General features: G+C 43.6%; 1 protein-coding gene across 2 annotated transcripts in view; it reads left to right on the top strand.

Moving 5' to 3' along the window:
* Window positions 1-12,182, top strand: part of nup160 (nucleoporin 160) — a 109,734-nt gene that overhangs the window by 42,906 nt on the left and 54,646 nt on the right. For both annotated transcript variants that reach the window (XM_069895169.1, XM_069895162.1), the window contains 8 exons: window positions 314-474; window positions 1,323-1,459; window positions 5,279-5,349; window positions 5,443-5,602; window positions 6,788-6,857; window positions 9,050-9,148; window positions 9,481-9,600; window positions 11,431-11,526. In XM_069895169.1, coding sequence (XP_069751270.1) covers window positions 314-474; window positions 1,323-1,459; window positions 5,279-5,349; window positions 5,443-5,602; window positions 6,788-6,857; window positions 9,050-9,148; window positions 9,481-9,600; window positions 11,431-11,526 — 914 coding nt within the window. The remainder of the gene's footprint in view (window positions 1-313; window positions 475-1,322; window positions 1,460-5,278; window positions 5,350-5,442; window positions 5,603-6,787; window positions 6,858-9,049; window positions 9,149-9,480; window positions 9,601-11,430; window positions 11,527-12,182) is intronic.

The following is a 12,182-nucleotide window of genomic DNA, read 5'->3' as shown; positions in this document are numbered from 1 at the left end:
GCCAGTGCTCCTTGATGGATATTAGCAAAAAGAGGCCTGATGAAAGCCCAGGCCCGAAGCATTGTTCATTCTTTACTTCCTATCGATGCTGTGTGGCCTGTGTTTCTCCAGTATGTTTGTGCATTGTACGAATTAACTAGTCTGTTTAACTTCTGTCTTTGCACAAGTCTGTTTTTTTTGTTATATTGTGGGTTCAAACCTCTGTGTTACCCTTTACACTATTAAATTTGCACCAACGTTTTGTTCCTGTCCATCACGGTGTGTTAGAATTGAAACTTGCTGATTTCCTTTGTTCTGTTTCCCTTCCCCTCAGGCCAGCCCCTGCACATCCGAATGAACATGGCCCAGTTTTATGGCAGCAATGTTGCCATCAATGTGGTATGTCAGGCAGCTTATCACATGTCCATGACTCGCTTCCTCATCTGTCGTGACCTGCTGATTCTTCAGCAACTAATACTGCACCTTGGAGACGGTGTAAGTATCTGTTGATATCAATTTATGCTGTAGGCCGGCTTGTAACTTTGATCTGGATAGTAAACGTTTGGTAATATATTTCACGCATGTCTTTTTATGTGATTTAACCATGAGACCATAAAGCCCTTATTCTTGAGTTCGCCATCTTCCCTTCCCATAAGCCTGACTGCATGTCTGTCCAAGGCCTCATGCACTGCCAAACTGAGACTACCCACAATTTGAAGGAACAGCACATTAATATTTCATCTGGGCACTCTTCAAACAGACAGTATTAACATAGTCTTCTCCATTTTCCTTTAGCCTACTCCCCAGAGTCACTCTCTCTTTCCCCATCCTTCTGTCTCCTTTCCTCCTGATCCTCTTTCCTTCTGTCAGAGAGCTACCCCGCTCCCCCATCACTTCAACTTTTTTTTTCTCTCCCACCTGTACTCACCTATTGGCACTTGCCTGTTAACCTGTGCTTTCCCCCCCGCCCCCCCGCCCCCACTCCTTTTATCATTCAGGTGCCTGCCTGGTTTTGCTTGTATCTGACGAGAGGGCCCCAGCCCAAAACCTTGGTTAACCTTTCTGGGGTTCTCCAACAAGTTTGTTATTTCAAAGTGATTGACATTTTTGGATCCTTGCTGTTTTTTCATTATTCATTAATGATTTTTTTCATTATTCAACACCTTTAAAATTGTGATTTGGAAATTCCTTTCCAAAAATGCTCTAACCATAATGGCCATTTTGATTAGACCGATGTTACTGCAGGTAGGCCATTCTGGGTGATAGCATTTTGAAGAATAGGAATTTATCTATTGGTTTATTGAATATGTGCAGTGTGATTAGTTGCCTGTCCTGTTCTTCAGGTGAGTTTGGGAGCTGGCGGATATCTCTTGCAGCTCCAGCAGGAGCTCATTCCTCGGACATCACTCCTCTTGTGTTCCTACTTTGTGATAAGATGGGCTTGTCGTTCCTTAGCATCAACAGTGCCTGTTGATACATTGTAAGTGATCGGTCAAAAAAAAGAGACCTTTTTATAATTTTACAAAGCGTCTGACCATCAAAGGTACCCAGGCTTGACTGCACGTAAAGAACACTCTTTGTCAGTAACCAAGTAGCAAAGCTCTTTGAAATTGGGAGTAGTTCTCATTACAAAATTGGTGTTGAGTTGTAGAGCGAATGCATTGAGACCTGTTTTAAATCCAGCTTGGATTTGGGGAGTGAGACTTTTATTTGGTGTGATTAACCATCCATCCGTTTCTCTCAGTCCAACACCAATGACCAGTACATCTCCATGTACAACCTGGCTGCCCTGACAAGATTGGCCTTGTTATGAGCCCAAAAGACCCCAAAACCTAGCAGCAATAGATATTCACCAAGACAAATGGTTACTTAAACAAAAGTTGCTTTTAATTATCTTTAAACATAAAAATAGAAACAAACTTTAACTTTATTATTAACTTACTTAACCTAATTTAACCCCCTTAACCATATGTGTGTGTGATGTGCATATAAGTTCAGAAAAGTTATTTGGTTCACAGCCCAATCTCACTTTCATTCCTCCAAGTTCACTGGTTGTAGGCAATTCTTATACCGTGCACAGAATTTAACATTTATAAAGTTCACCAGGCTTTGGTGCTTGAAAGGTAAATGGTTACCACTCAGCAAGGTTCTTGTTGGTTTTCAGAGAGAGATATATTGTTCCAGGATATCCACAACTGAGGTACTTCCCTCAGTCACCTGAGTGTCTTGCAGACGAAACTTGTCCCACAGAGTTCCTTTCAGTTTCACTTATTCCACGTGAAACATTAGACAGCCAGTCCTTTCCTCTTGCATGAACCACAAGGGCTGAGACTAGTAGGCCATCTTCCACATTGGAGCTTCTGTTTCAGTTCCAGCAATTTCTGCTCCTTTACACTTCTCTCTCTCTCTCTCTCTCTCTCTCTCTCTCTCTCTCTCTCTCTCTCTCTCTCTCTCTCTCTCTGAGATAGCCTATTTGACTCTCTCTACTTGCAAAACCACATGACCCTCTTACAACAGTAAGTCTATTGTAGACAATAGGGCTCTAAACAAGAACCCATCAGTGACCTCTCTGAGCATTCTTCAAAAAGGTGTGAGAAGCCACGATGCCTCCTCTGTTGCTTTAGAGCAGGGGTGTCAAACTCAAATTCACAGAGGGCCAAAATTAAAAACTTGGACTAAGTCGAGGGCCGAACTAAATATTTATTGAAAATTTTCAACAACATCTGCATGTATTCTCTTCTTTCAACATATGTAATGTTAAACTTTTTCTTATTAAAATAAATGTTTAATAATAGTTTTGGATAAACTCTTTCCAGAAGCATTAACAAATGAGAAATAAAATATTCAATAAATAATATTTTTCTATAGAGGATTTGTCAAATGTTGCTAGTGTGCTGTCGAATAGTAAAATCTGAGGGCTATTGAGAAAGTGGGAGAATAACATGATTCCTGAAACAATGAAATGGGTGACTGATTGTGGGCATGAACTCTAGCAGGGTCATTTGCCATGCCCTTTTTCCATTGGTACAGATATCCTTTGATTTACACACTTTTCAAGTTTTATGCCTAATGAGCTTGTATCCAGGTGCAGGACCATTTTTAACCAGGAATATATTTATCACTGTGACATGAAACTATTGGAAGATCGTTTTATCCTGAGATTAAAGTTCATAATACTTACTCAGGCCTGTGTGCGGGAGGGTGGGGGTTTGCGGGCGATCGGGTTGGACAACGACAGTGCGGGGCATCGGCTCTCGCTGCAGGGCGGCATCTCGGCAGATCAGCGGCCCCGTCACCGTGAGTCACGGATCGGCCTGCGGCAGGGAGGGGGAGTGGGCAAAGGTACTGGTGAGGTCAGGCCCGAGGCCTCCAGTTCCAGGCGCTGTGAAGCGGCCTTGGCTTCCCCTGACACCGGCCAGGCCCCAAAACCAGAGTCCACGGTGAGACCCTGCAATGTAAACAGAGGAGGTGGGGGCGATTAGCAGGCTGACGCCAATGCATTCTGGGATTTGTTGTATTACTGTGCATGCGCTATACTGGCACGGCGGCCAGCAGGCTACCTCTAATACATTTTTGAAATGATCTTGCGGGCCAAATATAATTATATTGCGGGCAGAGTTTGACATGTGTGCCCTATGCCATCGGAACTCTGTAATTAGTAAGGGATTGCTTAAGATGGGATGTGAGTAGGAAGGAAAGGGTGAGAATCACTCCTCTAGACCCAATTGTTACTGAAATATTTTGCTTGAGAAAAATTGTCATTGGCCCATTTCCTTTAGCGTTCTGAAACCGTGCACATGACGAGTCAATGAGGGATGATTAAAGCAGTGGTCTTCAAACTTTTTCTTCCCACCCACAGACCACCTTAAGCAATCCCTTACTAATCACAGAGCACCAATGGCACAGGGACACGAGTGGAAAGAAAAAAGTTGAGAACTGTTGTATTGTGGTAACTCCACATCTGATTAGGTTAATTGTTAGGCAAGTGGTCAGAGAAGGACCCCCCACCCCAAGAAAGGCTTAAATCACAGGAACAAAATAAGCTTCCGTCTCACTGCTCCCAATCTTACACACAGTCCTGATGTGGAATGTAGGGTCACAGCTCCACGTTCACCTGAGTTCAGGTGATGTCTGTGTGGAGTTTGTACGCTCTCCCCTTGTCTTGGACCAACAGGTCGGTCGCCTGACGAAGGCACCCGAACCCCCCGTTGAAATGCCGGCGTCCGGGGCGGTGGAGGAATTGGCTGAGAAGAGCGCGTTGCTCCCACCCCCCTCCCATGGTTGGAGAGGGATTAAACTGCGATCTCATGGCGCCGGGCTCGTCTCCAACAAAAGGAGCGGGAGGCAGGGTCCGCCGCGCACGGAGCGAGGGGGAAGGCATCGCCAACGAGACATTCGGTCCGGCGTCGCCGCTGAAGCGCAGACCCAGCGAGGATGGTCCCCAACTGCAGCCGCGTCTGTGTGTCCGGGAGCTGGGCGGGCTGAGTGCGGCGCTCCGATCCCCAGGATTCGGGACTCTGAGATCCCTCCACACCTCCGGCGTCTTCATTTTCACCTTCAGTGTGCATGCGCTATACTGGTGCGGCGGCCAGTGGGCCAACTCTAATATATATTTAATATGATCTTGCCCGCGGGCCAGAGTTTGACATGTGTGCTTTAAAGACAATAGTCCATTTATTCCACAACATCAGTCCAATGGACACCTACTTGTGAAGTTTCCATAGGCATTCTTCAAAGTTTCTGTAAAATCACTGTGGACATGAAATCTCCAGTATTTCAAATAAGATCTGTTTTAAAGTGTTTGTATGTAACCTACTCTAACCTTTCCCAATTTATCTTCCAAAAATATTTCTATATACTCTGTCATAGCCTCATCTGGGGTTGAGGCCTGGGCAGTTATTGGAAGTGAGCTGCTCTGACTCCTGCTTGTTCAGACTTCTTGGGTCTAGCAAAAGAAGTTATTTTTCTGCTTATTCCTTGAAGATTCAGGCCCAAAATATTGGCCATATATCTTTGTCTCCAATGGACCTTGAAAGACTGGCTGGGTTCCTCCAGCATTTCAATGTTGTTTCACCACAATCACAGCATCTGCAGACTTTCGTGTTTCACTAAGTTAATTTTTCCCCCTCCCCCCGAAGGACTAGCTTCTCCATAAGTGCCCATTCAAATAAAAACAAACCAAAATGTGTCCTTATGTTTCTTGTCCATCCTGCAACATCCCCCACTTGCCTTCACTACAGAGCAACACTGTGTTCTATGTAAATGTGGAATCATCCAACCCACATTTTTGTGGTTTCAGGGAATCGAACCTGCGACAGTTGTCGGTGCTTGAGCTGTCAGACTCTAATGCCCTCACGTCACAGCGTGCAGGTAGGTACATTCACCAGATTGGTGACCCTGGGTGTGATTGTATTGGGAGTGGGATTGAGTAAGACAACACTGATAACCTGTTCTTTTTTCTAGCCAGCAGCTTACGTACAGTGGTGGAGTTATTCTACCAGCAGGTGGCCAGAAAACACATTCTCTCCCGGCTACTGAGCCAAGAAAATAGTCCTTTAAATCAATCGACCATCAACTGGGCACAAATCAGCATTGCCTTTGCAAACTACCTCCTCCAGTACTTGTATCCTTTGCAATGATGCTGACTTCAATAGTAAAATCATTTCTGACAAGTTGTACGTAAATATCTCACCAGACACAAAAGTAGTTCTTTATTCGTTAAAATTAAGAGTGAAGGATGATGCAAAGAATGGGTGATAGACTGAGTCTTTAGAACAAAAGTGCAGAGAGATAAAGTTTGAAGTGGAATGATTCCTGAATGGCAAGTACACGATCTGGAAATGCACTTGTAACTTCCCATCGGACAACATGACAGGACCTCCCAAATCTACTATCTAGGCCACTCTGAGGCCCAGGGCTTTGGGCATGTGAACCCTCATTTGTAGTTCCCCTCTGAGTTGCGCACCTTTCTGAATTGGATGCTTTCAGCGATACAGCACAGTAACAGGCCCTTACGGCTCATAGGTTTGCACTGCTCAAATACACCCCTGTGACCAATCACTCTACTAACCTCCCCCACAGTGTTCCCTCTAAGCTGTGCGAATGTGCGTGCACACACACACACACACAATGTTCATTGTGTGCACGCCTGCACAGCTTAGTGTGAACACTGACCCCCCCCCCCTCCCTTAATACCTTTGGAAGGTAGGTGGAAACTTTATACCCCAGAGCAAATACACGCAGACGCTATGGAGAAGATATAAGCTCCAAATAAACAGCGGTGGGTTTGAACCCGCCCCGTTGGTGCTGAAATAGCATTGGACTAACCATGTTGTTCATGTTCAGCGCTCAGTCTAAATTTTTATGTTCTTAGAAATTTTTTGGAGAGTATTTTCGGTAAAGGATTGGAGCAGTTCACAAAGGCAGTGTACTATCATCTTCTGGAGGGGTGATAGGACTGGTGGTGATGCCCAATTCTCAAGGGGAAAATGATTGGCTGTTATTTGTTGCATCCTGTGGATAAGTTCTCATAAATCAACTTCTCCTTTTCATGGAGGTTTGCTCTTTACCCTTCTAAGCTTTGTGCTGTCGGGGTCTGTTTGTTTTTCTTTGTGCTGACAGAGGCTTCAAGGAGCCACATGTAGGTTCCTTGACCTGACAGTGAAACCATGGGAATAGGAGGTCACAAGATTAAACGCTTCATCCGCTCCATTACACATCTGGTCACCTGTTTCCTGCTTGTCCCTGGTGTGTTACTCGTAACTGAACCTTCTCCAGTAATCTTGGGTCTTCCTTAACTATGATTCAGATGGGCAAATAACAGCAGTTTTTTGTTTCCGGAGTTTCTGATGGGACACTGCCAGTATGTTCAGCTCCAGGTAGGTGACATTCCTGGTGTAGCTCTCTGTTCCTTTTGATCCAATGAAACCTGAAGCTTCGGTTTGAAGATGTGATTATTGTGCTGGCACGTTGGTTTTGCTTCATTGTGTGGAAGGCTGATCAATGAGCCCACTGGATTCTGATGCATTTCCCTAACTTGCATATGGCTGCTACAGTCAATGCTCTGGGCATTGTTCTTGATTTTAGTAGGGTGGGAGATTCTTGTGAACTAGGCTTTCCCCATCACTTACCTTTGAACTAATGTGGGATGTAGCGGTCCAGTAAAACTCATGGTTGGTGCTACTATCATAGGAAGGCAGTTGTCCTTGCATGCCAGATGGCTTGGGCTCTGAACATCATGGTAACGGACCCTTCCGGCCCACGAGCCTGTGTCGCCTAAATATACCCCTGTGACCTACACCTGCAGTTCATTTTTGAATGGTAGGTGGAAACCGGAGCAGCCAGAGGAAACCCACGCAGACACTGGGAGAACGTACAAACTTGGTTTTGTTCAGTATTCTGTTCTGTTTGCAATTTGGGTAATGGAATCCAGGAAGTTTATTATCATCCAATTGTACAAATATAACCTGACGAAACAGCATTCTCTGGTCGTCAGATTTCAGATTTAGATTGAGTGCAAAAACATGCAAATGTGCGTACAGACGTAGCACACACACATACAAATAATACATAGTCAATACGTATTGTTACGAGCCCAGAGGACCCCAAAACCTAGCAGCAATAGATATTCACCAAGACAAATGGTTATTTAAACAAAAGTTGCTTTTAATTATCTTTAAACATAAAAATAGAAACAAACTTTAACTTAACTATTATTAACTTAACTTAACCCCCTTCTAATTATAAGTGCATGTATGTGTAAGTTCAGAAAAGTTCCTTGGTTCACAGTCCAATCTTACTTCTCGTTCCTCCAAGTTCACTGGTTGCAGGCGATTCTTATACACTGCACAGAATTTAACATGTATAAAGTTCACCAGACTTTGGTGCTTGAAAGATAAATGGTTACCCCTCAGGAAAGTTTTTGTTGGTTTTCAGAGAGAGAAGTGTTGTTCCAGGACATCCACAACTGAGGTACTTCCCTCAGTCACCTCTGTCTTGCTGATGAAACTTGTCCCTTCAGGATTCTCCAGATGATAACCTCTTTCTTTCAGGTCACCGCAAAGTTCCTTCCAGCCAGTCCTCTCCTCTTGCATGAACCACAAGGGCTTCGACCAGTCTGTCTTACAAAAGCTTGTCAGCTTGTCCTGTTCCAGTCCCAGCAACTTCTGTTGGCTGACACTGTCAAGTGATCTCTGCTTCTCTCTCTCTCTTTTTCTCTCTCTCTAATTCTCACACTGAGGCTGAGAGAAAGCCTGTTTGACTCTCTCTGCTTACAAAACCACATGACCCTCTTACAACAGCAAAACTCTCCAGCAGACAATAGCGGCTCCAGCCTGCTCTTTCATCTGTTCCCTTGATAAACAATAATCCATTAGTGATGTCTCTTGAGCACTCTTCAAAGCTCTTGCAGAAAGGTGTGAGAAGGCACTATGTCTCCAATATTTCAAATAAGATCTGTTTTAAAGTGTTTGCATGTGACCTACTCTAACAACCTTTCCCAATTTATAAATATTTTTATTAAAATATTTCTATATACTCTGTCAACGTATATACAAAATAAATATTGTTGGAGGATTTGAGAAGTTAGTTCGTTGTTCAGCAGTCTCACTGAAGGGGTTAGTGTTCAACTGGGTACTGGGAAGCAGACACCAGCATGGTTTGGGTGGTTGGGGATGATTTATTTTGTTCTCTGCTTCAGTTCAGCCAGTTGACATTTACAGTTATTTAAGTCTCTCACATTACATTATTCTGGACTTTACTCTTGTGAAGTAACTTGCACGTCATGTTCCTGAGGGATGTTTTGACTCCACTTGCCATATTCCAGGAGATTGTCTTGTTACTGAGAAGTGATTTGCACTTTGTTCAGTAAATTTTGATTGAATTGCAATAGCCTGGATTTGTACAATTCCATGCCTGCTGCTGCTGTGGCAAAGGCCACCTTTAAGAATTGTTCTGTATTATGATTGCGCGCTCGAAACTGCCAATGCTCACTGTCGATGTGAAGATGCTTCAAACTGTGGTTAATAAAACCAGTGATACTAACCATCTGCATATCTTCTCAATTTTAAAGGAATATGTGCGTCTGTTGCAACCTTGGTGTGAAGTCAATGTTGGGTCGCGGCGGTTTGTGCTGGGACAGTGCTACCTGGCCACAGGTGAAGAGTATAAGGTAAGATTGCAGAGGGCGAGGAATGTCACTGTAGCTGCTTTCAGCACCAGCATCGGGGATGACTGAAAGTTCTTTGTTGCTTTCCACACTCGTCTCGCGATGCTCGTTGGCTGCAAGAGGCCTGAAGTCAAGTTGCCAGCTCTCAGTACTGACGTGTGTGGCATTGTCCAGCGGCTGGCTCAGTGAACAGGTGCATAACAGGCGGTGAGAATAGGCACACGGTAGTTATCCGCCTCACTCCTCTCCTTCACCCCCTCCCACAGCTAGCCTAGGGTTCCACACACCCAGCTCAGTGTCAGGTTTTCGTCATTTGCCCATTGTTTCTTTCCCAGGCTCTGGAGTGCTTTTGCGATGGTGCTGCGGCAGTGGGGAGGGAGGAATTCCTGGACAGACTGATCCGAGTGGAGGATGAGGAAGCTGCCTCCAGTCCCAGAGTACAATATTACAACAAGGTGAGCATTGACCTGCAGTTCAAATGTATGATTAACTGACTGTACATATTTTTTGTTTCTTCTTTGGCTTGGCTTCGCGGACGAAGATTTATGGAGGGGTAATGTCCACGTCAGCTGCAGGCTCGTTTGTGGCTGACAAGTCCAATGCGGGACAGGCAGACACGGTTGCAGCGGTTGCAAGGGAAAATTGGTTGGTTGGGGTTGGGTGTTGGGTTTTTCCTCCTTTGTCTTTTGTCAGTGAGGTGGGCTCTGCGGTCTTCTTCAACGGAGATTGCTGCCCGCTGAACTGTGAGGTGCCAATATGCACGGTTTGAGGCAATATCAGCCCACTGGCGGTGGTCAATGTGGCAGGCACCAAGAGTACATATACAACCAGATGAAATAGCGTTTCTCTGGACCAAACACCACATGATAATTGTATGTATACATACAGATTTAAAATGTATATTAAAATATTTTGGGATGATTTACCAGTTACATCAATCTCACAGCTTGCAGGAAGAAGCTATTTCCCAGCCCGGCAACCCTGATTTTAATGCATCTGTATCTCCTTGATGGTAGTGAGTCAAAGATACCATGTGCTGCATGGAAAGGGTTCTCAATAATTCTGAGTTCTATTTAAGCAACTTGTGTGACCTTGCGTCACTGGCAGGGCTCCTTGAGTCGGGAGACCAAGTGTGATGAAATTTGGCTTCAAGCACAGGATGAATTTGAACCCTTGTTTGCCAGCAGGGTGACTTAGATTTTCAGGACTTCCAATCAACAGTGTGTATTTTCCCTCACCACTTTCTCATCCCTCTTCTGCAATAAGCTCAACCCTGCCCTATCCCATCTGGCTCTGTTGCGCAAGGGTGTTACGACTGCACTTTTGTGCATGGAGTTGTATGATTTATAATCCTCTATCTGTTCCTCTAGAGATATTTTCAGTCTCTAGCACTTCTGCATTTGGGGACCCTCCTTCCCACTCCACCAAGATCATTTGCTGACATCTTGCTTTTGCAGAACTGCGGTTGAGTTTAGTTTTAATTGGCAAGATTTTGTAGATAAGTGATGAGAAAATTTCCTGCTAGGGGAAGCCATTGGGAAAACAATGCTAAATATCATGGAAATGTTGCAATGTAGCAAACTCCCTCTGTGAACTGTGGATTGGAGCCATATGCACTCTGGTTTAAACAATATTTAAATGAATATTTTTGATGTTTGGGCTGAAGTTGATTTATTTTTGGTCTATTTTTATAGTGAGTGTGTTTGTACCCAAATGTTTTTTTAAAGACATTTTTGTAATATCTAATTGGAGCATTTGGAAGAGTCAGTCCAAGTTGAGCAGAATTTATTTCTGTAATTATACAGCATGAAATGATCTCAAAAATTTTAAATTTTTCTTGAGTTTTATTTTGTTAGTTACATTAAAAACCAAAAGGAATGGTCAAGGAAAGCCAAATTCAAACTCCATCCAGCATCTCAAATCCTGCTGATCTTTTGGGTTAGTTATAAAATTAAATGCAATGGCAGATTTAACCATCCCAAAAAATGCTCAAAGCCTTACTTTTAAATGCAGAAAGGTGCTAAGAATCCTTGCCTTTAAACTGACCTCATGTGTGGTGTCCTATTCCCAAACTCAGCAGACCCTCATTTTAATGGTTATGTTTTGCAATTTGCAGACACATTTTCTTAAATATTGACTTCAGCCATTTCAGATTGCCTCTGCAGGTCTGAAATGTTGGTTATCTTTAACTTCCAGTGGATTCTGCGTGACCTGCTGAGTTTCTCCAGGGCGTATATGTTTTGAACTGGACCCCATCAATTCCAGATTTTCTTGCTTTTCCCTAGGTCCTGCGTTTGCTTGAAGACATGGGATTACCAGACCTTGTTCTGCAGCTGACATCAATTGCAGTAACTGAGGCAAGGGATGACTGGAAGATTCTGGTGTGTGGTTTTGGTTTATTTTTGATTTCAAATTTGCTCATATGTTGGACTTTTAATTTAACCAATGTTAAAATGGAGCTCCCAACGTTTGGTTACACGTCAGTGGAGAACTGCAAAAAAAAGTTATAACTTCAGCAAGGACTGGTGTCTCTGAAAGGTGTTTCACATTCGAAGTAGGCTGTTAAACTAGGAAATGGTTAACAAATTATGACAAAGCTTGTTCCACAAAAACTTTTTTGTTAGAGGAAGCTCAGATTGAGCTCAATGCATTGAACTCACTGTTGCTCCTTTTTTAAAAACTTTCCCACTCTTGCCTGCAGTTACACTGGAAAATTTCTAATTTTTGCCAGTCCTGATGCAGAAACATCAGCTTGAAACATTTCTCAACATTTCTAGTTTTGTCTAAAATTGTACTTTGCATGATTTTAGTTTTCGACACTGCTGTGGAATTGTTTCACTTCAGGTTCATTGTCAGGCGTACTAAGTTGCAGTGAAAAAAATTTGTTTTGCTATCAGTCCACCCAACCATCCCATACATCCACACTTCCTGTTGCCTAAGAGAAGCAGCCATCATAGTAAAAGATGTATTCTACCATGGCCACATACACATCACCCTTCCCACTGGGAAGAAGATTCACGAGTGTGAGATTATACAC

This window comes from Narcine bancroftii, chromosome 1, assembly GCF_036971445.1.
Source record: "Narcine bancroftii isolate sNarBan1 chromosome 1, sNarBan1.hap1, whole genome shotgun sequence".
Classification (NCBI taxonomy): domain Eukaryota; kingdom Metazoa; phylum Chordata; class Chondrichthyes; order Torpediniformes; family Narcinidae; genus Narcine; species Narcine bancroftii.
Note: the sequence above shows the minus strand (reverse complement) of the source record. Positions and strands in the feature narration are given on the sequence as shown.